At 43.1% G+C, this 22,452-nt stretch overlaps 1 protein-coding gene across 1 annotated transcript in view; it reads left to right on the forward strand.

The window, feature by feature from the left end:
- XRCC5 (X-ray repair cross complementing 5) overlaps positions 1-22,452 on the forward strand; it is a 484,719-nt gene that overhangs the window by 158,659 nt on the left and 303,608 nt on the right. Inside the window, exon 9 of the mRNA XM_053698104.1 lies at positions 3,754-3,892. Coding sequence (XP_053554079.1) covers positions 3,754-3,892 — 139 coding nt within the window. The remainder of the gene's footprint in view (positions 1-3,753; positions 3,893-22,452) is intronic.

Raw genomic sequence — 22,452 nt, forward strand, 5'->3', positions numbered from 1 at the left:
CATTTCCGCATTCCTGACCGTGTGGCGGCTGAAAAATTAGAATCTGCTCGTGTCTGGTTCTAGGAGGTGGTGAGTGCCCCAGCCATTGTGGGTGTCAGGTGCCATTCAAAATTTTCTTAATTCTATATTATTTAATTCTCTATCTAGTTATGGAGGATTCTGATGCTAAGATTCAAAATTTCTGATTCTTTGACTTGTGAAGAATGCGACTTGATACAGGATCCGCAGTATTCTATATTTCGAATGGTCCACCTCATTAGACATGAAGGGATGACATAATCTCCAAACTGTCTGCTTATTGAGGTCTTTCCCAGTTTTTTGTTAGGAGATCAGGGTTCTGTTTGGCTGGTCCTGCGGGTATGCCTGTTTTCTTCCTGGACGTTAACCTACGAGTTAGGATATCTTTTATTTTGATTGTGTTACCTTCAGAAACTTCTGGGATCGATTCTCTCTGGTTGCTTCTTCGGAAGTTTAAGGGACACGTTAGTCCTATGTTTGTCTGTTTTAACTTCCTCTCTGAGGGAGGATTTAGGCAGCTGGTCCTGCTGGGACTCAGATCTTCTGTCCTGTGGCTTATTCAGACACGTGGTGCCTGCCCGGCTGGTCCAGGGGGGGGCGCTGAGTGCTCATAATTATTATTTGTGTGTTTTCTTGTTTCTCTTTATATGTTCAGCTAAGCTCTCTAATAGGATCCGTATGGCAGGAAGGATTGTGTCAGTCCTTATTTAGCCTTTCAATCTGATTGACCGGGTCAGTGGAGTTCCTCGGCATCACTCTTTTTGCTCCGATTTCGTCGGGGCTTATAGTTTCTTTCCTCTCTTGGGAGAATTAGGGGGGTTAACGCCTCCTTATCGTCATTTTGGCCGGTTTGGCCTTCTGAGGCTCTGGAATTGTTCTTGGACTTGTTCCTGCTGTGGTTCTCTTCTTGAGATCTGTCGGACTTTGTCCGTTCCTCTGGGACCTGGTTCCCTTAGGGGGTTGGTTCCTTTGTAGGGACATGGGCAGTGTGTTCTCCTTGAGCTCTGTTTAGGGTTCCTTCCCCGGAGTAGGGGAATGCTCCGCATCCTTCTTTCATCTTCTCCTCTTATTTTAAGGGGGTGATGTGGAGACTAGCCTTTGTTCGAGTGCTTGTCCTCGAGGTATCCCCTTGTTCGCTAGTGGCCTTCAGTCTTTTGCTTCCTTAGCTCCTTGGAGCGTTGGACAAGGGGTGGTCTTGTCTTGGCGGGACGTGCAAGTTTTTTTACTTTGGACATTGTATGGTTATCTCCCGGGGGTCTGCCTTTTTATATCAGACTGGGAATTTCAGTACCGGGTTCTCGTTTTGGGGGGCTCGGACCTTCTCGCTCTCATTCTTCCCGTGGCTGAGGTTGTCACTCAGCGCTTCCTTTGTGGATCCCATTGCGGGTTTACAAGACTGTAGGATCTAGAGTGTGTAAGGGGTTCTCCAGTTCCAGGAAACTTCGGCTGTGTCCTTTGATTGGGCTAGTTGATCTAGTTCCGGCTGCTGTGGTAGCTCACTGGGTAAATGCCCTGACTACAGAAAAGCATGTTAAGGATCCAAGGTCACAGGTTCAGTTCACGGCAGGGCTGACTCAGCCCTTCTTCCTTCTGAGGTTGATAAATGAGTACCATTACAATTGGCCAGGTTTTTCTGGGTGCCAATGACCCTTGGGCTTGCCCTCATCTAGGGTCGGTTTCTCTTAGTCGGCTTGCTGGACTTTTGTGATGGTTTCGCTGCTCTGCTAGCAAGAACCACTGCAGCTATGGCACCTTGTCCAGTGCTAGCAAGTTACAATTATCAGAGGATTCCTTCCAGATCAGGGCATTAGAGATTTGTTCTCTTGGTTCAGCTTCTGGCTGTGTCTTGGGGACAGGGGCTTTGTCCTTCCGGTCCTTTCGCCGGCCCTCTTTGCTGGGGGCTTATATCCTTCCTTAGGAAGTGTGGTCCCTATCTTATGGCTTCTCCTGTCTTCAGGAGGTTGGGACAGACGGGTTATCCTTTTTCTGAGAGAGGTACGCTCTCTGGGTTGTTCTGTCCATCTGGAGAGTTGCTGGCTCCGCCTTGTGTCTGTTTGGCCTTTAGCTAGATCTCTCAGTCTATGGCCTTGTCGACGATCTCTATGTGGTGTTCGGGTTGACATCCGAGCACTGTTGTAATGGCGGTGCTTTCTTGCCGCTTGTTGTTTGAGCTGGGGTTTTCTGGTTCCCTGGTTTCGGACCTGCCGATGCTTGGGTTGGCCCGGCTGGAAGTAGGTCCTGAGATCCGTTGTTCTTCTCGGATCTTGGGGGAGCATTGGTCCTCGTTGAGATTCTAGGATCTTCTTGATTTTTGAGACCTATGTGTAGGTCTGGCGGTTCGGTTGCTTAGAGTGTACCTTCTGTAGTAGGAGGTTTAGCACTTTTTGGTAGCCGCTTCTAGAAGCATTCTTCTGTGTCATCCTGTGGATGTCTGCATGTTGACTCAGGTGTTTACCTTCATCTGGGTCTGCTACATATACTTTTGCCTGAATTCTTCAGTGTTCTGAGCTCGGAGGATGTTTAATCTCCGTTTTCAGTTGTCCCTAGGCGCTGGTTGACTTGCTGCCTGACAAGTGAGGGGTTGCTCCTTTGACACCAGCTGCAGCTGATTGCACTTTGATCGTGTGCTAGCTAGCTGTTCCAAAATTTTGAAAGATGTTGTGAGAACCTTCTCTGTTCTACTGCCTGGTTGTAGACCTTGTGGTTTCTATTTGAATTGGGCGTTGTCTTCCATTGTTGTCAGGACCTATTTGGGTCTTGCGAGTTTTATTATTTGAGTTTTTTTTTTTTGACGTTTATGGTAACCTTCGGTTGGTTCTTCCTTGGCTTGTTCCTTGGGAGTTCGGCTGGTGTTCCATTCGCTAGTAAGGGGTGTATGGTGGGAGATCGACTGTTGGGTGACGGTGTCTCCCGGAGGACTGTTGGCTCAGTTGAGTCTGAGTTGCGGTCTCTAGCTAGGCTTCCGGGCTATCTGCTGGTCATTGTCCTTGGGGCCTTTTCCTCTTCCTGTTTTCTTGGCTTCGGACAAAGCAGGGCTTTTTTGTTGGGTAGTGGTTTTCAGGTTTGGTGCCCTCAGAATGGGCTGCCTATTGTACCCTCCCGTTTTGGCATTCAGTGTCCTCTATAGCTTGGGTATTGTTTTCCCAAAAGTAATGAATGCAGCTGTGGACTCTTTCCATTTAGGAAGAAAAACATAAATTATGCTTACCTGATAATTTTCTTTTCTTCCGATGGAAAGAGTCCACAGCTCCCCACCCGCATTTTTTATGTGCGGCGTCTTTGTTTGTTTTTTCTGGCACCTTTTCACCCTGATATTTCTTTTACTGTTCCTTGTTTCTCGGCAGAATGACTGGGGGAAGTGGGAGTAGTATTTAAGCCTTTGGCTGGGGTGTCTTTGCCTCCTCCTTGTGGCCAGGTTCTTATTTCCCAAAAGTAATGAATGCAGCTGTGGACTCTTTCCATCGGAAGAAAAGAAAATGATCAGGTAAGCGTAATTTATGTTTTTACAAACAAAGCATGTAACAAATGCTTTAAAAATGTTTTTGATTTCGATATTTTGTGACAGAGTTCATAACTGCTGATTATATACTATACATATATAAAAAAATATTTAAGTGTGCTTATAAGGTTCTGGTTACAGGTCCCTAAATAAGATCACAAATCCTGTTCAAAGTTTCATGTAAATTTCTCCTGTTATTTTTTATTCTTTACTTATTTTATTTTTAACTACATTAGATCACAGAAGAGAAAGTAAAGAAGAGTTGGACTGTTGTAGATGCCAAAACTTTAAAGAAAGAAGATATTCAAAAGGATACTGTTTATTGTTTAAATGATGATGAGGAGACAGAAGTGGTTAAGGATGATACTATCCAAGGTAAGTCTTGCTTGGTCATTTCTAAACTGTAATATTGGACAAAAAAAGAAAGGGAAAATATTTGTCTTCAGGGTGGAAGCTCACCCTTTCAATAGGACACAGCTACCAAGGCTTTTTCTTTCATGTAATTGGCAAGAGTCCATGAGCTAGTGATGTATGCGATATACAATCCTACCAGGAGGGGCAAAGTTTCCCAAACCTCAAAATGCCTATAAATACACCCCTCACCACACCCACAATTCAGTTTTACAAACTTTGCCTCCTATGGAGGTGGTGAAGTAAGTTTGTGCTAAGATTTCTACGTTGATATGCGCTACTCAGCATTTTGAAGCCCGATTTCCTCTCAGAGTACAGTGAATGTCGGAGGGATGTGAAGGGAGTATCGCCTATTGAATGCAATGGTTTTCCTCACGGGAGATCTATTTCATAGGTCCTCTGTTATCGGTCGTAGAGATTCATCTCCTACCTCCCTTATTTAGATCGACGATTTACTCTCGTATTCCATTACCGCTACTGATAACCGTTTCAGTACTTGTTTGGCTATCTTCTATGTGTGGATGAGTCTTTCGGTAAGTACGTTTTCATTACTTAAGACACTCTCAGCTATGGTTTGGCACTTTATGCATTAATATAAAGTTCTAAATATATGTATTGTACTTATATTTGCCATGAGTCAGGTTTATGTATATTTCCTTTTGCAGACTAACAGTTTTCATATTTGGGGAAAAAAGTAAACCTATTTAGGAAAATATTTCTTACCTGGGGTTTAGTCTTTTTCAAATTGACTGCTTTTTCATTTTTAAAATTTGCGGGCAAATTTACGCTCGCGAGGGAGCAAAATGCCAAAGTTCATTGCGTCATTCTTGGCACTAGAATTTTCGTCATTTCCGGTGTCTTAGTTGACGCCGAGTTCCTTGCACAAGGTTGCGTCTTCAATGACGCAAGTGTGTCATTTACGGATGTTGTTAGCGCCAAAAACTTTTTCAGTTTACGTTGTGCGTCATACTTGGCGCAAAATAATTTCATTATTTAAAACCCCTTTCCTTTATGCCTCTTGCCTTTTTCTATGTCAGAGGGCTATGCTGTTTGCATTTTTTTCCCATTCCTGAAACTGCTATATAAGGAAATTGATAATTTTGCTTTATATGTTGTTTTTTTCTCTTACATTTGCAAGATGTCTCAATCTGATCCTGTCTCAGAAACCACTGTTGGAACCCTGCAGCCTGATAACAGTTCTACCAAAGCTAAGTGCATTTGTTGTATAGGATTGCAGAGATTATATCCCCAGCTGTGGTATGTAATAGTTGTCATGATAAACTTTTACATGCAGAGAATGTGTCCATCATTACTAGTACAATGCCTGTTGTTCCTTCAACATCTAATGTACATGATATACCTGTGAATTTAAAAGATTTTATTGTTGATGCACTTCAGAAGGCTCTGTCTGCCATCCCGCCTTATAATAAATGTAAAAGGTCTTTTAAAACTTCTCACAAAGTTGATGGGGCTATTTCTACTCTTACTAAACTTGCTACTATTCCTATGGAAGATAGTACTTCTTTTAAAGACCCTTTAGATAGGAAAATTGAATCTTAACTAAAAAAAACTTATTTATATTCTGGTTATCTTCTCAGGCCTGCCATTTCTATGGCTGATGTTGCAGCTGCATCAACTTTTTGGTTGGAAAGTTTAGCACAACAGGAAATGGATCCTGATTTGTCTAGCATTGTTCGCCTTCTTCAACATGCTAATCATTTTATCTGTGATGCCATTTTTGATATAATCAAAATTGATGTTAAATCTATGTCTTTAGCTATTTTAGCTAGAAGGGCTTTGTGGCTCAAATATTGGAATGCTGACAAGTCTAGATTACTTTGTCTTTCTTTCCAAGGTAATAAGTTATTTGGTTCTCAGTTGGATTCTATTATTTTAACTGTTACTGGGAGGAAGGGAGTTTTTTTGCCTCAGGATAAAAGACCTAGAGGGAAATCTAAAGCTTCTAACCGTTTTTGTTCCTTTCGACAAAATAAGGAACAGAAACCTAATCCTTCCCCCAAATAATCTGGTTCCAATTGGAAACCTTCTTCAAGTTGGAGTAAATCCAAGCCGTTTAAGAAACCAAAGCCAGTCCCCAAGTCTGCATGAAGGTGCGGCCCTCATTCCAGCTCAGCTGGTAGGGGGCAGATTAAGATTCTTCCAAGACATTTGGGCAGTTTCTGTCCACAATCAATTGATTCAGAGTATTGTCTCTCAAGGGTACCGAATAGGATTCAGAATAAGTCCTCCTGTGAGAAGATTTTTTCTCTCACACATTCCAGTAAATCCAGTAAAGGCCCAGGCTTTTCTGAAGTGTGTTTCAGATCTGGAGCTTTCAGGGGTAATCATACCAGTTCCGTTTCAGGAACGGGGTTTTATTCAAATCTATTCATTGTCCCAAAGAAAGAAAATTCATTCAGGCCAGTTCTGGATCTAAAAAGTGCCAACTTTAAAAATGGTGACTATAAGGACTATTCTGCCTTTTGTTCAGCAAGGGAATTATATGTCCACAATAGACTTACAGGATGCATATCTTCATATTCCAATTCATTCAGACCACTATCAGTTACTGAGATTCTCTTTTCTAGACAAGCATTACCAATTTGTCGCTCTTCCATTTGGCATAGTGACAGCTCCAATAATCTTTTCAAAGGTTCTAGGTGCCCTACTCTCTGTAATCAGAGAACGGGGTATTGCGGTGTTTCCTTATTTGGACGATATCTTGGTACTTGTTCAGTCTTTACGTTCTGCAGAATCTCACACAAATCAACTAGTGTTGTTTCTTCAAAGACATGGTTGGAGGATCAATTTACCAAAAAGTTCTTTGATTCCTCAGACAAGGGTCACCTTTTTAGGTTTCCAGATAGATTCAGTGTCCATGACTCTTTCTCTAACAGACAAGAGACAATTAAAATTGGTTTCAGCTTGTCGGAACCTTCAGTCTCAATCATTCCCTTCAGTGGCTATGTGCATGGAAGTTTTAGGTCTCATGACTGCAGCATCGGACGCGATCCCCTTTGCTCATTTTCATATGAGACCTCTCCAGCTTTGTATGTTGAACCAATGGTGCAGGGATCAGGGCCGCCACTAGAAATTTTGGGGCCCCTGACTTAACCATTGATCAGGGCCCCCCCCCCTTTGACATGTACAATTTTTTACCAAGTGACTAAAACGTATATGCACTTTTTTCTAAAGTGTCTATTTAAACTTGGAAATATTGTAAAGGTAGTAACATCCAAACATCCAAACACACTCATACACTGAAACACACACACACACACTCACACATAAGGATTCACATATAGACACTCTAGCAGACACGTAAAGGAACACACAAACGCACTCAGACACAGACACTCAGCACTTGATTACATTGACCTGACAAGTAATGAGGTAGACTACAGTTTTGTAAAAAAAAAAAAAAAAAGGAGATTTAGAAAACAAAATATGGAGTTCTGATTATCTTTTTGTAAAGGAAGATGCCAACTAAATGATGACAACAGCATGCAGTGGCTGAAAGGAAGGGCCCTGAACTGCCTAAACAATAATTTAAAGGTTAAATGGTGGATTGGTGACTTCCGTAAAGGTCTCAAAGTCTGTAGAAAGATGTGAATAATCAGTAGTAAGGTCAAAATGTCCTAAAAAGGAACAGACAATGGACACACACACACACACACAAACTCAAACTTGCACATACACCCAAGGAAACACTGACAGAGACAGCCTCAGAAAACGCACAAAGACATACACACAAAGACATACACACACAGAGAGACAACCACATAAAACACAGAAAGACATACATACACACACCCTCACTGAGACATCCACAGAAAACACACAAAGACATACACACACCCTCACAGAGACACCCACATAAAACACACACCCTCACAGAGACATCCACAGAAAACAGACATATACACCCACCCTCACAGAGGCATCCAGAGAAAATACACAAAGGCAAACATACACACACCCTCGCAGAGACACCCATAGAAAAAGCTCAAAGACATATGCATACACCCTCACAGACATCCACAGAAAATGCACAAAGACATACACACCCACCCTCACAGAGAGACCCACAGAAAAAAAATACATACACACTCATAGAGACATAAACCAAAGCACAAAGACATAAACACAGACACCCACAGAAACACGCATAGGAGGAAACATGTATGCACCTTGCATCCCCTAAATCAACAGTGTGTGAAATGCATGATCAAAAAAAATTGCAGAAATTAAGAGATCACTTTTTAAAGAATCATATTTGTAAACGTGTAAACAAAAATTATTCTGTGAATTCAAAATTGTACATTAATGATCTGGGTAGATGGCTAGATGAAGAAAAGTACTTTTAAAAGGTTGACATATGTTTGTTTGTTTTTCCCCAACAAAGAGCACCACTTCAAATATAGTGTACAAATGTTCCCATCTGTCAGCTGTACTTATGGATTTTGTAAATGCTGTACTCTATATGGTCTTAGTAGAACCATAAGCTGTGGTACTCATACCATTAGATCTGGTTAAATGCAGGATTTAGGCTTGTTGGTATGTAACAAAAGGGCATTATATTGAGGAGGAAACATTTCTGCATGGTTTTAAATATAGAATTTCTACAGCATTGTCAAATAATCATAAATACACTGCTGCTAAAAAAAATGTGTTTTTATGGACCCCTGGCCCCACCATACAACTACTACCACACTGAAGTTACAATCCGAAATTGCACAAAGAAATAAAAAACATTTGCTAAGTAAGTCCTACCTCCTCTGCAAATGAAAGTGATCTGCCGTCTGACTCAGGCACACACTGTACAAACAAAGTGCCAAGTCTGTCTCACACTGTGCATAGTGGTTTAGTGCACACTCAGAAATCCTCTCAAATGTTAATACTTTACTCCTTGTAATAACATTTCCCATGCTCAATTAGCACTCTGCTGTAGTACCCACTGGTGGCTGCCAACATTTAAAAAAAAAAAAAAAATTTTTTTTTTTTTTAGTTCTTGCCTCATGGGGCCCCATTGGGTCCTGACAGGAGTCACCCCTGTCACCCCCTGATGGCGGCCCTGGCAGGGATTATACAAAGATATCACAATTAATATCCTTAAGTCCCAATGTTAGACTCTCTCTGACTTGGTGGTTAGATCACCATCGTATAGTTCAAGGGGCCTCTCTTGTTCGTCCAACCTGGACTGTGAACACAACAGATGCAAGTCTTTCAGGTTGGGGAGCTGTCTGGGGATCTCTGACAGCACAAGGGGTTTGGAAACCTCAAGAGGTGAGGTTACCAATCAATATTTTAGAACTCCGTGCTATTCTCAGGGCTCTTCAGGTTTGGCCTCTGTTGAAGAGAGAACCGTTCATTTGTTTTCAGACAGACAATATCACAGCTGTGGCATATGTCAATCATCAGGGTGGGACTCACAGTCCCCATGCTATAAAAGAAGTATCTCGGATACTTGCTTGGGCGGAATCCAGCTCCTGTCTAATTTCTGTGGTTCATATCCCAGGTGTAGACAATTGGGAAGTGGATTTTCTCAGTCGTCAGACTTTACATCCGGGGGAGTGGTCGCTCCATCCAGATGTCTTTTCTCAGATTGTTCAGATATGGGGTCTTCCAGAAATAGATCTGATGGCTTCCCATCTAAACAAGAAACTTCCCAGGTACCTGTTCAGGTCCAGGGATCCTCAGGCGGAGGCGGTGGATGCGTTAGCAGTTCCTTGGTGTTACCAACCTGCTTATATTTTTCCGCCTCTGGTTCTTCTTCCAAGAGTGATTTCCAAGATCATCCTGGAACAATCGTTTGTGTTGCTGGTAGCTCCAGCATGGCCTCACAGGTTTTGGTATGCGGATCTTGTTTGGATGTCCAGTTGCCAACCTTGGCCACTTCCATTAAGGCCAGACCTCCTGTCTCAAGGTCCGTTTTTCCATCAGGATCTCAAATCATTAAATTTGAAGGTATGGAAATTGAATTCCTAGTGCTTAGTCATAGAGGTTTCTCTGACTCAGTGATTAATACTATGTTACAGGCTCGTAAATCTGTTTCTAGGATCACATCAAGTTTGGAAGACTTATTTCTCCTGTTAAGTGTAGTCAGTCCACGGGTCATCCATTACTTATGGGATTATAACTCCTCCCTAACAGGAAGTGCAAGAGGATCACCCAAGCAGAGCTGCTATATAGCTCCTCCCCTCTACGTCATACCCAGTCATTCTCTTGCACCTAACTAATAGATAGGACGTGTGAGAGGACTGTGGTTATTAAACTTAGTTTTTATTTCTTCAATCAAAAGTTTGTTATTTTAAACAGCACCGGAGTGTGTTGTTTTTTCTCAGGCAGCATTAGAAGAAGAATCTACCTGAGTTGTGTATGATCTTAGCGGACGTAACTAAGATCCATTTGCTGTTCTCGGCCATTCTGAGGAGCGAGGTAACTTCAGAACAGGGGACAGCGGGCAGGGTTCACCTGCAAAGAGGTATGTTGCAGTATATTCTAAGGAATGGAATTGACTGAGAAAATACTGCTAATACCGATGTAATGTAAGTACAACCTTAAATGCAGTAGTAGCAACTGGTATCAGGCTGATATGTATGTATGTTGGCACTGAAGTATTTCTGGGGAATGGCACTTCACTAAGAAAATACTGTATACATATAACTTATAGCCTTTCTGCAGTGAAAGCGACTAGCAACAGGCTTTTTAATAACATTTCATATATTTATATTTAAAACGTTTACTGGCATGTTAATCGTTTTCTCTCTGAGGTACTTGGTGAAAAATTTTATGGGCATTATTTTTCCACATGGCTGTCGTTTGTTTTGAATAAAATCAGTTTACTGAGCTTCCCCACTGTTGTATTATGAGTGGGAGGGGCCTATTTTGGCGCTTTACTGCGCAGTAGAAATTCAGTCACAAGTCTTCCTTGTTCTCCCTGCATGATCCAGGACGTCTCTACAGAGCTCAGGGGTCTCCAAAACTAGTTTTGAGGGAGGTAATCACTCACAGCAGACCTGTGAGACTGTGCTTTGACTGTGATAAAAACGTATATATTTTTATTTGTTATCCGTTTTTTGGTATTAAGGGGTTAATCATCCATTTGCTAGTGGGTGCAATCCTTTGCTAAATTAATGCATTTAATGTGAAAATTTGGTTACTATAACTAATCCGGTTCATTGTTATCTCAACTGTGACAGTTTTGTGTGCTTCTTAAAGGCACAGTAACGTTTTTTATATTGCTTGTAAATTTATTTGAAAAGTATTTTCAAAGCTTGCTAGTCTAATTGCTAGTTTGTTTAAACATGTCTGACACAGAGGAATCTCTTTGTGCAATATGTTCAAAGGCCAATGTGGAGCCCAATAGAAATTTGTGTACTAATTGCATTGATGCTACTTTAAGTAAAAGCCAATCTGTACATGTCAAGAAAATTTCACCAGACAACGAGGGGGAAGTTATGCCGACTAACTCTCCTCACGTGTCAGTACCTGCATCTCCCGCTCAGGAGGTGCGTGATATTGTGGCGCCAAGTACATCAGGGCGGCCCTTACAAATCACTTTGCAAGACATGGCTAATGTTATGACTGAAGTTTTATCTAAATTACCAGAACTTAGGGGTAAACGCGACCACTCTGGGGTGAGAACAGAGTGCGCTGATAATACTAGGGCCATGTCTGATACTGCGTCACAATTTGCAGAACATGAAGACGGAGAGCTTCATTCTGTGGGTGACGGATCTGATCCAAATAAACTGGATTCAGACATTTCAAATTTTAAATTTAAGCTTGAGAACCTCCGTGTGTTACTAGGGGAGGTATTAGCGGCTCTGAATGATTGTAACACGGTTGCAATCCCAGAGAAAATATGTAGGCTGGATAAATATTTTGCGGTACCGACGTGTACTGACGTTTTTCCTATACCTAAAAGGCTTACAGAAATTGTTAACAAGGAGTGGGATAGACCCGGTGTGCCTTTCTCACCCCCTCCTATATTTAGAAAAATGTTTCCAATAGACGCCACCACACGGGACTTATGGCAGACGGTCCCTAAGGTGGAGGGAGCAGTTTCTACTTCAGCTAAGCGTACCACTATCCCGGTGGAGGATAGCTGTGCTTTTTCAGATCCAATGGATAAAAAGTTAGAGGGTTACCTTAAGAAAATGTTTGTTCAACAAGGTTTTATATTGCAACCCCTTGCATGCATTGCGCCTGTCACGGCTGCGGCTGCATTCTGGTTTGAGTCTCTGGAAGAGACCATTAGCTCAGCTACGTTGGATGAGATTACAGACAAGCTTAGAGTCCTTAAGCTAGCTAATTCATTTATTTCTGATGCCGTAGTACATTTAACTAAACTTACGGCTAAGAACTCCGGATTCGCCATTCAGGCCCGCAGAGCGCTGTGGCTTAAATCCTGGTCAGCTGATGTGACTTCTAAATCTAAATTGCTTAACATACCTTTCAAGGGGCAGACATTATTCGGGCCCGGTTTGAAAGAAATTATCGCTGACATTACTGGAGGTAAGGGCCATGCCCTGCCTCAAGACAGAGCCAAACCAAGGGCTAGACAGTCTAATTTTCGTGCCTTTCGTAACTTCAAGGCAGGAGCAGCATCAACTTCCTCCGCTCCAAAACAGGAAGGAACTGTTGCTCGCTACAGACAGGGCTGGAAACCTAACCAGACTTGGAACAAGGGCAAGCAGGCCAGAAAACCTGCTGCTGCCCCTAAGACAGCATGAAGTGAGGGCCCCCAATCCGGAAGCGGATCTAGTGGGGGGCAGACTTTCTCTCTTCGCCCAGGCTTGGGCAAGAGATGTCCAGGATCCCTGGGCGTTAGAGATCATATCTCAGGGATATCTTCTGGACTTCAAAGCTTCTCCTCCAAAAGGGAGATTTCATCTTTCAAGGTTGTCAACAAACCAGATAAAGAAAGAGGCGTTTCTACGCTGTGTACAAGATCTTTTACTAATGGGAGTGATCCACCCGGTTCCGCGGTTGGAACACGGACAAGGGTTTTACTCAAATCTGTTTGTGGTTCCCAAGAAAGAAGGAACCTTCAGACCAATCTTGGATTTAAAGATCCTAAACAAATTCCTAAGAGTTCCATCGTTCAAAATGGAAACTATTCGGACAATGCCTACCTTCACATACCGATTCACAAAGATCATTACCGGTACCTAAGGTTTGCCTTCCTAGACAGGCATTACCAGTTTGTAGCTCTTCCCTTCGGGTTAGCTACTGCTCCAAGAATCTTCACAAAGGTTCTGGGTTCTCTTCTGGCGGTACTAAGACCGCGAGGAATATCGGTAGCTCCGTACCTAGACGACATTCTGATACAAGCGTCAAGTTTCCAAGCTGCCAAGTCTCATACAGAGTTAGTACTGGCATTTCTAAGGTCACATGGGTGGAAGGTGAACGAAGAAAAGAGTTCTCTATTGCCACTCACAAGAGTTCCCTTCTTAGGGACTCTTATAGATTCGGTAGAAATGAAAATTTACCTGACAGAGGACAGGTTAACAAAACTCCTAAATTCTTGCCGTGTCCTTCATTCCATTCCACACCCGTCAGTGGCTCAATGCATGGAGGTAATCGGCTTAATGGTAGCGGCAATGGACATAGTTCCCTTTGCACGCCTGCATCTCAGACCACTGCAATTGTGCATGCTAAGTCAGTGGAATGGGGATTACTCAGATTTGTCCCCTATGCTGAATCTGGATCAAGAGACCAGAAATTCTCTTCTATGGTGGCTCTCTCTATCTGTCCAAGGGGATGCCCTTCAGCAGACCAGATTGGACGATTGTAACAACAGACGCCAGCCTGCTAGGTTGGGGCGCTGTCTGGAATTCCCTGAAGACTCAGGGATCATGGACTCAGGAGGAGAGTCTCCTTCCCATAAACATTCTGGAATTAAGAGCAGTTTTCAATGCCCTTCTAGCTTGGCCTCAGCTAGCAACTCTGAGGTTCATCAGGTTTCAGTCGGACAACATCACGACTGTGGCTTACATCAACCATCAAGGAGGGACAAGGAGTTCCCTAGCGATGATGGAAGTCTCAAAGATAATTCACTGGGCAGAGTCTCACTCTTGCCACCTATCAGCGATCCACATCCCAGGCGTGGAGAACTGGGAGGCGGATTTTCTAAGTCGCCAGACTTTTCATCCGGGGGAGTGGGAACTTCATCCGGAGGTCTTTGCCCAAATACTTCGGCGTTGGGGCAAACCAGATCTGGATCTCATGGCGTCTCGCCAGAACGCCAAGCTTCCTTATTACGGGTCCAGGTCCAGGGACCCGGGAGCGGTTCTGATAGATGCTCTGACAGCACCTTGGGCCTTCAAGATGGCTTATGTGTTTCCACCCTTCCCGATGCTTCCTCGATTGATTGCCAGGATCAAACAGGAGAGAGCATCGGTGATTCTAATAGCGCCTGCGTGGCCACGCAGGACCTGGTATGCAGATCTAGTGGACATGTCATCCTGTCCACCTTGGTCTCTGCCTCTGAGACAGGACCTTCTAATTCAGGGTCCTTTCAAACATCAAAATCTAATTTCTCTGAGGCTGACTGCATGGAGATTGAACGCTTGATTTTATCAAAGCGTGGATTTTCGGAGTCAGTAATTGATACCTTAATACAGGCTAGGAAACCTGTTACCAGGAAAATTTACCATAAAATATGGCGTAAATACTTACATTGGTGCGAATCCAAGAGTTACTCATGGAGTAAGGTTAGGATTCCTAGGATATTGTCTTTTCTACAAGAAGGTTTAGAAAAGGGTTTATCTGCTAGTTCTTTAAAGGGACAGATCTCAGCTCTGTCCATCCTTTTACACAAACGTCTGTCAGAGGTTCCAGACGTTCAGGCTTTTTGTCAGGCTTTGGCCAGGATTAAGCCTGTGTTTAAGACTGTTGCTCCGCCGTGGAGCTTAAACTTAGTTCTTAACGTTTTACAGGGTGTTCCGTTTGAACCCCTTCATTCCATTGATATCAAGCTGTTATCTTGGAAAGTTCTGTTTTTAATGGCTATTTCCTCGGCTCGAAGAGTCTCTGAGTTATCGGCCTTACATTGTGATTCTCCTTATCTGATTTTTCATTCAGACAAGGTAGTTCTGCGTACTAAACCTGGGTTCTTACCTAAGGTAGTCACTAACAGGAATATCAATCAAGAGATTGTTGTTCCATCATTGTGCCCTAACCCTTCTTCAAAAAAGGAACGACTTCTACACAATCTGGACGTAGTCCGTGCCCTGAAATTTTATTTACAGGCAACTAAAGATTTTCGCCAAACTTCTTCCCTGTTTGTCGTTTATTCTGGACAGAGAAGAGGTCAAAAAGCTTCTGCTACCTCTCTCTCTTTCTGGCTTCGTAGCATAATACGTTTAGCCTATGAGACTGCTGGACAGCAGCCTCCTGAAAGAATTACAGCTCATTCTACGAGAGCTGTGGCTTCCACTTGGGCCTTTAAAAATGAGGCCTCTGTTGAACAGATTTGCAAGGCTGCAACTTGGTCTTCACTTCACACTTTTTCCAAATTTTACAAATTTGACACTTTTGCTTCTTCTGAGGCTGTTTTTGGGAGAAAGGTTCTTCAGGCAGTGGTTCCTTCCGTGTAAAGATCCTGCCTGTCCCTCCCGTCATCCGTGTACTTTTAGCTTTGGTATTGGTATCCCATAAGTAATGGATGACCCGTGGACTGACTACACTTAACAGGAGAAAACAAAATTTATGCTTACCTGATAAATTCCTTTCTCCTGTAGTGTAGTCAGTCCACGGCCCGCCCTGTTTTTTATGGCAGGTCTAAATTTTAAATTAAACTCCAGTCACCACTGCACCCTATAGTTTCTCCTTTCTCGTTTGGTTTCGGTCGAATGACTGGGTATGACGTAGAGGGGAGGAGCTATATAGCAGCTCTGCTTGGGTGATCCTCTTGCACTTCCTGTTAGGGAGGAGTTATAATCCCATAAGTAATGGATGACCCGTGGACTGACTACACTACAGGAGAAAGGAATTTATCAGGTAAGCATAAATTTTGTTATTTCATGGTGTTCTTCTCATAAATTTTCCTGGCATTCTTTCAGTATTCCTAGAATTTTACAGTTTCTTCAGGATGGTTTGGATAAGGGTTTGTCTGCAAGTTCCTTGAAAGGACAAATCTCTGCTCTTTCTGTTTTATTTCACAGAATGATTGCTAAGCTTCCTGATATCCACTGCTTTGTACAGGCTTTGGTTCGTATCAAGCCTGTCATTCAATCTCACCTCCTTGGAGTCTTAATTTGGTTTTGAAGGCGTTACAGGCTCCTCCGTTTGAGCCTATGCATTCTTTGGACATTAAACTACTTTTCTCCAACATAGGTGTGTCCGGTCCACGGCGTCATCCTTACTTGTGGGATATTCTCTTCCCCAACAGGAAATGGCAAAGAGCCCAGCAAAGCTGGTCACATGATCCCTCCTAGGCTCCGCCTTCCCCAGTCATTCTCTTTGCCGTTGTACAGGCAACATCTCCACGGAGATGGCTTAGAGTTTTTTAGTGTTTAACTGTAGTTTTTATTATTCAATCAAGAGTTTGTTATTTTAAAATAGTGCTGGTATGTACTATTTACTCTGAAACAGAAAAGAGATGAAGATTTCTGTTTGTAAGAGGAAAATGATTTTAGCAACCGTTACTAAAATCGATGGCTTTTCCACACAGGACTGTTGAGAGGAATTAACTTCAGTTGGGGGAACAGTGAGCAGACTTTTGCTGCTTGAGGTATGACACATTCTAACAAGACGATGTAATGCTGGAAGCTGTCATTTTCCCTATGGGATCCGGTAAGCCATTTTATTACAGACAGTAAATAAGGGCTTCACAAGGGCTTTTTAAGACTGTAGACATTTTCTGGGCTAAATCGATTTATATATAAACATATTTTATACTCCATAGCCTTGAGGAATTATTTTAATCTTGGGAATTTTGTAAAATAACCGGCAGGCACTGTATTGGACACCTTATTCTCTAGGGGCTTTCCCTAATCATAGGCAGAGTCTCATTTTCGCGCCTGTATTGCGCACTTGTTTTTGAGAAGCATGACATGCAGATGCATGTGTGAGGAGCTCTGATACATAGAAAAGACTTTCTGAAGGCGTCATTTGGTATCGTATTCCCCTTTGGGCTTGGTTGGGTCTCAGCAAAGCAGATACCAGGGACTGTAAAGGGGTTAAATATAAAAACGGCTCCGGTTCCGTTATTTTAAGGGTTAAAGCTTCCAAATTTGGTGTGCAATACTTTTAAGGCTTTAAGACACTGTGGTGAAATTTTGGTGAATTTTGAACAATTCCTTCATACTTTTTCGCAATTGCAGTAATAAAGTGTGTTCAGTTTAAAATTTAAAGTGACAGTAACGGTTTTATTTTAAAACGTTTTTTGTACTTTGTTATCAAGTTTATGCCTGTTTAACATGTCTGAACTGCCAGATAGACTGTGTTCTGAATGTGGGGAAGCCAAGGTCCCTTCTCATTTAAATAGATGTGATTTATGTGACACAAAATTTAGAGAAAATGATGCCCAAGATGATTCCTCAAGTGAGGGGAGTAAGCATGGTACTGCATCATCCCCTCCTTCGTCTACACCAGTCTTGCCCACACAAGAGGCCCCTAGTACATCTAGCGCGCCAATACTCCTTACTATGCAACAATTAACGGCTGTAATGGATAATTCTATCAAAAACATTTTAGCCAAAATGCCCACTTATCAGCGAAAGCGCGACTGCTCTGTTTTAGAAAATACTGAAGAGCATGAGGACGTTGATGATATTGTTTCTGAAGGGACCCTACACCAGTCTGAGGGGGCCAGGGAGGTTTTGTCTGAGGGAGAAATTTCAGATTCAGGGAAAATTTCTCAACAAGCTGAACCTGATGTGATTACATTTAAATTTAAGTTGGAACATCTCCGCGCTCTGCTTAAGGAGGTGTTATCCACTCTGGATGATTGTGAGAATTTGGTCATCCCAGAGAAACTATGTAAAATGGGCAAGTTCCTAGAGGTCCCGGGGCCCCCCGAAGCTTTTCCTATACCCAAGCGGGTGGCGGACATTGTAAATAAAGAATGGGAAAGGCCCGGTATACCTTTCGTCCCTCCCCCCATATTTAAAAAATTGTTTCCTATGGTCGACCCCAGAAAGGACTTATGGCAGACAGTCCCCAAGGTCGAGGGGGCGGTTTCTACTCTAAACAAACGCACCACTATACCCATAGAAGATAGTTGTGCTTTCAAAGATCCTATGGATAAAAAATTAGAAGGTTTGCTTAAAAAGATGTTTGTTCAGCAAGGTTACCTTCTACAACCAATTTCATGCATTGTCCCTGTCACTACAGCCGCGTGTTTCTGGTTCGATGAGCTAGAAAAGGCGATCACTAGTAATTCTCCTTCTTATGAGGAGATTATGGACAGAATCCGTGCTCTTAAATTGGCTAATTCTTTCACCCTAGACGCCACTTTGCAATTGGCTAGGTTAGCTGCGAAAAATTCTGGGTTTGCTATTGTGGCGCGCAGAGCGCTTTGGTTAAAATCTTGGTCAGCGGATGCGTCTTCCAAGAACAAATTGCTTAACATTCCTTTCAAGGGGAAAACGCTGTTTGGCCCTGACTTGAAAGAGATTATCTCTGATATCACTGGGGGCAAGGGCCACGCCCTTCCTCAGGATAGGTCTTTCAAGGCCAAAAATAAACCTAATTTTCGTCCCTTTCGTAGAAACGGACCAGCCCCAAGTGCTACGTCCTCTAAGCAAGAGGGTAATACTTCTCAAGCCAAGCCAGCCTGGAGACCAATGCAAGGCTGGAACAAGGGAAAGCAGGCCAAGAAACCTGCCACTGCTACCAAGACAGCATGAGATGTTGGCCCCCGATCCGGGACCGGATCTGGTGGGGGGCAGACTCTCTCTCTTCGCTCAGGCTTGGGCAAGAGATGTTCTGGATCCTTGGGCGCTAGAAATAGTCTCCCAAGGTTATCTTCTGGAATTCAAAGGGCTTCCCCCAAGGGGGAGGTTCCACAGGTCTCAATTGTCTTCAGACCACATAAAAAAACAGGCATTCTTACATTGTGTAGAAGACCTGTTAAAAATGGGAGTGATTCATCCTGTTCCATTAGGAGAACAAGGGATGGGGTTCTACTCCAATCTGTTCGTAGTTCCCAAAAAAGAGGGAACGTTCAGACCAATCTTAGATCTCAAGATCCTAAACAAGTTTCTCAAGGTTCCATCGTTCAAAATGGAAACCATTCGAACAATTCTTCCTTCCATCCAGGAAGGTCAATTTATGACCACGGTGGATTTAAAGGATGCGTATCTACATATTCCTATCCACAAGGAACATCATCGGTTCCTAAGGTTCGCATTCCTGGACAAGCATTACCAGTTCGTGGCACTTCCGTTCGGATTAGCCACTGCTCCAAGGATTTTCACAAAGGTACTAGGGTCCCTTCTAGCGGTGCTAAGACCAAGGGGCATTGCAGTAGTACCTTACTTGGACGACATTCTGATTCAAGCGTCGTCCCTTCCTCTAGCAAAGGCTCACACGGACATTGTCCTGGCCTTTCTCAGATCTCACGGATGGAAAGTGAACGTAGAAAAGAGTTCTCTATCTCCGTCAACGAGGGTTCCCTTCTTGGGAACAATAATAGACTCCTTAGAAATGAGGATTTTTCTGACAGAGGCCAGAAAAACAAAACTTCTAAACTCTTGTCAAATACTTCATTCCGTTCCTCTTCCTTCCATAGCGCAGTGCATGGAAGTAATAGGTTTGATGGTAGCGACAATGGACATAGTTCCTTTTGCGCGCATTCATCTAAGACCATTACAACTGTGCATGCTCAGTCAGTGGAATGGGGACTATACAGACTTGTCTCCGACGATACAAGTAAATCAGAGGACCAGAGATTCACTCCGTTGGTGGCTGTCCCTGGACAACCTGTCACAGGGGATGAGCTTCCGCAGACCAGAGTGGGTCATTGTCACGACCGACGCCAGTCTGATGGGCTGGGTCGCGGTCTGGGGACTCCTGAAAGCTCAGGGTCTTTGGTCTCGGGAAGAATCTCTTCTACCGATAAATATTCTGGAACTGAGAGCGATACTCAATGCTCTCAAGGCTTGGCCTCAGCTAGCAAAGGCCAAGTTCATACGGTTTCAATCAGACAACATGACGACTGTTGCGTACATCAACCATCAGGGGGGAACAAGGAGTTCCCTGGCGATGGAAGAAGTGACCAAAATCATTCAATGGGCGGAGACTCACTCCTGCCACTTGTCTGCAATCCACATCCCAGGAGTGGAAAATTGGGAAGCGGATTTTCTGAGTCGTCAGACATTACATCCGGGGGAGTGGGAACTCCATCCGGAAATCTTTGCCCACATTACTCAACTGTGGGGCATTCCAGACATGGATCTGATGGCCTCTCGTCAGAACTTCAAGGTTCCTTGCTACGGGTCCAGATCCAGGGATCCCAAGGCGACTCTAGTAGATGCACTAGTAGCACCTTGGACCTTCAAACTAGCTTATGTATTCCCGCCGTTTCCTCTCATCCCCAGGCTGGTAGCCAGGATCAATCAGGAGAGGGCATCGGTGATCTTGATAGCTCCTGCGTGGCCACGCAGGACTTGGTATGCAGACCTGGTGAATATGTCATCGGCTCCACCATGGAAGCTACCTTTGAGACGAGACCTTCTTGTTCAAGGTCCGTTCGAACATCCGAATCTGGTCTCACTCCAACTGACTGCTTGGAGATTGAACGCTTGATCTTATCAAAGCGAGGGTTCTCAGATTCTGTTATTGATACTCTTGTTCAGGCCAGAAAGCCTGTAACTAGAAAAATTTACCACAAAATATGGAAAAAATATATCTGTTGGTGTGAATCTAAAGGATTCCCTTGGGACAAGGTAAAAATTCCTAAGATTCTATCCTTTCTTCAAGAAGGATTGGAGAAAGGATTATCTGCAAGTTCCTTGAAGGGACAGATTTCTGCCTTGTCTGTGTTACTTCACAAAAAGCTGGCAGCTGTGCCAGATGTTCAAGCCTTTGTTCAGGCTCTGGTTAGAATCAAGCCTGTTTACAAACCTTTGACTCCTCCCTGGAGTCTCAATTTAGTTCTTTCAGTTCTTCAGGGGGTTCCGTTTGAACCCTTACATTCCGTTGATATTAAGTTATTATCTTGGAAAGTTTTGTTTTTGGTTGCAATTTCTTCTGCTAGAAGAGTTTCAGAATTATCTGCTCTGCAGTGTTCTCCTCCTTATCTGGTGTTCCATGCAGATAAGGTGGTTTTACGTACTAAACCTGGTTTTCTTCCGAAAGTTGTTTCTAACAAAAACATTAACCAGGAGATAGTCGTCCCTTCTTTGTGTCCGAATCCAGTTTCAAAGAAGGAACGTTTGTTGCACAATTTGGATGTTGTTCGCGCTCTAAAATTCTATTTAGATGCTACAAAGGATTTTAGACAAACATCTTCCTTGTTTGTTGTTTATTCTGGTAAAAGGAGAGGTCAAAAAGCAACTTCTACCTCTCTCTCTTTTTGGATTAAAAGCATCATCAGATTGGCTTATGAGACTGCCGGACGGCAGCCTCCTGAAAGAATCACAGCTCATTCCACTAGGGCTGTGGCTTCCACATGGGCCTTCAAGAACGAGGCTTCTGTTGATCAGATATGTAAGGCAGCGACTTGTTCTTCACTGCACACTTTTACCAAATTTTACAAGTTTGATACTTTTGCTTCTTCTGAGGCTATTTTTGGGAGAAAGGTTTTGCAAGCCGTGGTGCCTTCCATTTAGGTGACCTGATTTGCTCCCTCCCTTCATCCGTGTCCTAAAGCTTTGGTATTGGTTCCCACAAGTAAGGATGACGCCGTGGACCGGACACACCTATGTTGGAGAAAACAGAATTTATGTTTACCTGATAAATTACTTTCTCCAACGGTGTGTCCGGTCCACGGCCCGCCCTGGTTTTTTAATCAGGTCTGATAATTTATTTTCTTTAACTACAGTCACCACGGTATCATGTGATTTCTCCTATGCAAATATTCCTCCTTTACGTCGGTCGAATGACTGGGGAAGGCGGAGCCTAGGAGGGATCATGTGACCAGCTTTGCTGGGCTCTTTGCCATTTCCTGTTGGGGAAGAGAATATCCCACAAGTAAGGATGACGCCGTGGACCGGACACACCGTTGGAGAAAGTAATTTATCAGGTAAACATAAATTCTGTTTCTTGGAAAGTGTTGTTCCTTTTGGCCATCTCTTCTGCTAGAAGAGTTTCAGAATTATCTGCTCTTTCTTGTGAATCTCCTTTTCTAATTTTTCATCAGGATAAGGCAGTTTTGCTGACTTCATTTAAATTTCTACCTAAGGTTGTGAATTCTAACAACATTAATAGAGAAATTTTTGTCCCTTCTTTGTGTCCTACTCCTAAGAAGTCTTTGGAGAGATCCTTGCATTCTTTGGATGTTGTTAGAGCTTTGAAATATTATGTTGAAGCTACTAAAGATTTCAGGAATACTTCTAGTCTATTTGTTA

This window comes from Bombina bombina, chromosome 1 (assembly GCF_027579735.1).
Source record: "Bombina bombina isolate aBomBom1 chromosome 1, aBomBom1.pri, whole genome shotgun sequence".
NCBI classification, from domain to species: Eukaryota; Metazoa; Chordata; class Amphibia; order Anura; family Bombinatoridae; genus Bombina; species Bombina bombina.